Raw genomic sequence first — 5,000 nt, forward strand, 5'->3', positions numbered from 1 at the left:
GATGCTGCAGCATATCGGAAAAGGCTGAGGAAATTAAAGAGAAAACTTAGGAAAAGGCGACAGAGGAAGCGAGGTCTGACATCGGGCAAACGAGGTACAGAGGAATCGCAAAGGAGGCGAAAAGAAAAAAAGCGACGAAGAAGGAGAAAGACCAACAATAAAGGCAACTCTAAAAAACGAAACAGAAGGCATAAAAAAGTCAATTTTGACAAATTAGCATGGGAAAATAATTTCGGTTTAGCTACTTGGAACTAAACACGAACAATAACAACAAGATGTGATTTGAGGTCAAAGGGTGAATTTAATGCTATATTTTATAAAATCTCACATTGTTAAAATCCAATGGCACTGCTTATTATAAGTCATAAGTTCAATTCTCAGTGCTTCATTTTATTTTTGGACAAAGGATTAAAGTGGAACAATTTATAAGAAGCGTTTCATATATTATTTTAAGTCACTCAGCTACACTGCACATATTATTGGACGAAACAATTTTCTGGAGATCAATAGAGAAAAAGAGATATAATTGCTTTATAAACGTTTTTAATCAAAACTTGGATTATGTCTGTAACCTTTTTCAAAGAATCAGATCATTATTTTATTTTTTTTAAATTTTGTTATGATAATAAGTACATGTGAGAAAACTGTAAACGCTGTTTACTGTCAATTAAAATAAATAGCAGATTTGAACTGTGTGGCCATAAAATGTCTGCATCTGTCAGTTTTTAAATTGCATAATTTTTTCAAGGATTGACACTGACAGAAAAAAAAACTGTTGACAAACTAAAACGTTTAAATGAAACTTTACAACTTACGAAGCAGTCAGAAATTTGACTGCTGAAATTTAGATCGGTATCCACGTTATTTAAAATTATATTTAACTTAATGGATAACTGCACTAAATTTGTTTAGCATATACGATAACTATTTATTAGAACCATAGAGTTGTTCCAAGAAATTAGTTTGTAAATATTTTTTTTACGCGCCAGTCTCAATAAATCGATATTTTTTTCAGATACATAATCAATATCCGTCATAAAAATACATTTTCATATGCTGACAATAGACTTCTTGTCGCTGTTTGATTATTTTTTCTACCGAATATTGAATACCCATATAAGGCACCATTTCATCTTTTACCAGCCTTTTAATATCTAAAGTTATTTAAATGAAAAGCTCACCATTATAAAAAATGACAATTTCAAATTGATCCACTCATAAAATAGCTATGGGCTGGCATTGAATATGTGTCATGTCCCATTTACAATTATTCGTCAAGACACTTCATGTTGTATAATTCTCCTCAACAATAATCCTTGCATACCGATATCTTAATCAATAAATTGTAGCTCGATCATCTATCGATTTTACCATCAAATCATTGGCGGGGTGAGTTGTTAAAAAATAAACCAAAAAAAAAAAACAAACAAACAAACAAACAAAAAAAAAAACACACACACACAAAAATTTCCACTTAAAAATTGTGAATGGCATATTATTGTGTTGTCAATCAATTGTGTTTGACCCAAAGAATAATCATTTCTATGGTTTGACCTATAATTAATTCCTTTTCTTTGATGTCTCAGTCTAGTTCCTATTTTTTGAATCACTCATTAAAGAAACGATCAGATGAATACTATGATTTTAGTATTATAGTTTGAGTAATTGTAATCATCTTTCACGTAAAAAAGATAATTCGTCAAAGGATGTGTTTTGGTAGGTTGTATGAATCGATCCTCTGTTGTCATTGCAGGGAGGGGGGAGGGGGGGGGGAGGGAGAGGAAGAGGAGATATATAAATAGATTCGCAGGTTCTTGTAAACGCCTTTGTCGTGAAAATGGATTGGAGATTCTTTTTGTTGAATATAATAGATGTGGGGGTGTCTATTTGAGTGGTCGGGGGTTCCTTTTCTTTGTTTTATTATTTGTTGTTTGTGTGTGTGTGTGTGTGTTTTTTTTTTTTTTTGTCTCGTATTTTTTTTTAGATTGTTTGACTTGGAAATTTTTGTTTTGTTTTGTTGTTTAATATTGTATAATTTAGGATTATTTTTTGTGTTTTTAGATAGCATTTTTTTGGATTTTGTTTTAGTTACATTTTATTAAGTTTTTGTATGCGGAATCTCAACATTGATAGGCATTTGATACTGTTTTCACATCTTAACTATATGTATTAACAAATAGGTTCATATACCACAGCGATGCTTTAGTACACACACACACACACACACACACACACACACATCTAGTTGTAAAAATTTTCGGGTTGTTTTTTTTTATCTTGCGTGAGTACCTGTTCCCCATTTTTACTTTACTCTGGAATATAATAACAAAACAAGGAACTTGACAAGGGATCTGTGACTTTTTTATCTGGGGGGGGGGGGGGGGGGGGTTAGGATCCCCGGGTCTTAGAACTTTTTCTTGTTCAATCAGCCCTCACACAAATGAAATTTATGTCGGGGATAGTACATAACTTCTTGAGAAAAATATTTTTTTTTTCTGTTTAAAAAAGTTCTATTATGTTTTGCATTGATTTGACCTGAGGCCCTGACCCAGTGCCACTGGAATAGATATGGAATTTATTATCTTGTTTACGACGGATGTAAATGATATTCTTTAACACTAGATTTGTACTCTGACATTTTTTACATTTTGACCAGAAAGCTTTCAATTCAAATATCGATAGATTAACTTTTCAAACAAGTCTTAAACCTGAGACAACATTGATATTTGAAATGAAAAGAAAATTGTGGCCAAAATGAACAAATGAATTTATTTTGTTAGTGTGTAAATTCATGTTCATCTCATCACGTAAAATGGGCTTAAACGTGTCACTTACTTAGGCCCTTCATTCTTGCTGGAACAAGGACATCGACAAATATTATTCATCTGGTCCGGCTCTGTTGCTTCCCTCTATGTGAAGGCCTCTTTTTTCAAACCCTCCATTAATGCCCTCTTCCAGCTGTTCTCGGCCCACCTCTTTTTCTTGTTATTATCATTTTATTTATCAAAATTAAGTAAACAACCAACCAATGATTTAAGACCATCTTGTACTTAAGGTATATACCATTACATTTTCGACATTTTTCAGATGTAATTCAGCCATCAATACCCAAGGCCAAGAGTCTAAAATAGAATGTTTGTTGTTATTTTTTTTTTTAGACTAATATTAATTTCTACAAAATACTCCTGCTTATCCCTCCCATCCATGTACTCTCTCTCTCTCTCGCTCTCTCTCTCTCTCTCTCTCTCTCTCTCTCTCTCTCTCTCTCTCTCTCTCTCTCTCTCTCTTTTCTCCATCATAATCACTCATCTCTGTCTCTCAACCAGTAATATTATACTTTTAAACTTGATACTATGGTACTTAATGGCTTCATATCGTTACTTCATAATGAATACCAAAAATCAATTTCCAACATTACAGTACAGTTTTTAAAAGGTGATTCTGGCTCTAGAAACAAAACAAAAACAATTAAAAGAAATACAGTCAAATCTCCATTGGACGGATCTCTCAGTCGCACGCACTCTCAGATTAGAGACTGCAGATTTCATGATTTGTTTTAAATCTAAAAATATAATAATTTGACAGTGGGGGGGGGGGGGGGGGATCAATCTGTAGAATATTCGACAAAACGCCGCACACAATTTTGTCTGCTGGCATAATGAGTGAATGAAACAAATTGGAGGCCTATACAGTGAAGTACAACGCCAAAGCAGAACGGCAATGCACGATTCAACAGTAGTTCGTTGTCATCTGCAGAAGGGCTTATGAATCCAAACGATTTTTTTATTTTAACTCGTGTCCTGTTTTGAATTGATTTCATACTGTATTCGTCCAAACCCGGAATGTATATTATTTGTGAGCCATCGTCTCAAAGCTGTATTATGTCGAAGTGATTTCGATGCTAACAAATTGAATCGCTAGTCAAAAATATGAGTCTCGGCTTAGGTATATATTATGTTTCATTGATGATGACAAAAATTGACATTTCAAACTTTTCTCACTTTTTAAAACCTCGTTTTGGTATCTGGCTAATCCCGACATAAAACAGTACTCGCTGTATTCCAGCACGCCGCATTCCAGTACGCTTTGTAATACGGCACACTGGAGCAGGCTGATCGAATTTTATCTGTATAAGTTTATACAATCTGTACAAAGAGCTTCGGATTTCGGCACGCTCGGATTCTAGCACGCTTTTTGACTTTTTCCCAAGAGCGTGCTAAAGTCCGAGTACTTTACCGTTTTGAGGCGATTGATCACAATGATGACGCTGTCTCATGTCGTTTTTTATTTTTTTTTTACACCTCCACATTGACATACCCGTCTCACGATAAGTGATTCATTATTTTGAAAGAATGGCAAACTTAGTTGTGTTAATAAATGCATAGGTACCAGAATATCGTTGATCTATTTTCTGTGTTATAAATTGCCACATTTTCTCCAGTCACGTGATTACCTGTAATGGTGTATTGTCATTCTTGATTGAAGCCCATTTTTTGATCTTGTTCATGATGTTGTTACTAATTTGTGTATAGTTCGTTTTGGTGTATCTAGATGTTTTGGGTTTTTTTTTCTTTTTCTTTTTTTTCTTGGTTTTTTTTTTTTTAAATAGCTTGTTTGTACATATCTATAACAAAAAAAAAAAATAACAAAATAAATGATATGAAAGATTATCATGGTGTGTTCATGTTAATTACCTGTTTAATAAAGAAGAGGGGGAGGGGAGAAGAAGAAGAAGAAGAAGAAGAAGAAGAAGAAGAAGAAGAAGAAGAAGAAGAAGAAGAAGAAGAAGAAGAAGAAGAAGAAGAAGAAGAAGAAGAAGAAGAAGAAGAAGAAGAAGAAGAAGAAAGAAGAGAGAAGAAGAAGAGAGAAGAAGAAGAAGAAGAGAAGAAGAAGAAGAAGAAGAAGAAGAAGAAGAAGAAGAAGAAGAAGAAGAAGAAGAAGAAGAAGAAGAAGAAGAGAAGAGAAGAAGAAGAGAAGAGAAGAAGAGAGGAGGAGGAGGA

General features: G+C 33.6%; 1 protein-coding gene across 1 annotated transcript in view; it reads left to right on the forward strand.

The window, feature by feature from the left end:
* LOC144959335 (uncharacterized) overlaps nt 1-1,757 on the forward strand; it is an 86,093-nt gene extending 84,336 nt beyond the window's left edge. The window contains exon 5 of the mRNA XM_078891899.1: nt 1-1,757. This exon is cut by the window's left edge and continues 88 nt beyond it. Coding sequence (XP_078748025.1) covers nt 1-255 — 255 coding nt within the window. The 3' untranslated portion in view covers nt 256-1,757.
* Nucleotides 1,758-5,000: the final 3,243 nt, after the last annotated feature.

This window comes from Berghia stephanieae, chromosome 1 (genome assembly GCF_034508935.2).
Source record: "Berghia stephanieae isolate SIO BIC M18660-M18661 chromosome 1, UCSD_Bste_1.3, whole genome shotgun sequence".
NCBI lineage: Eukaryota > Metazoa > Mollusca > Gastropoda > Nudibranchia > Aeolidiidae > Berghia > Berghia stephanieae.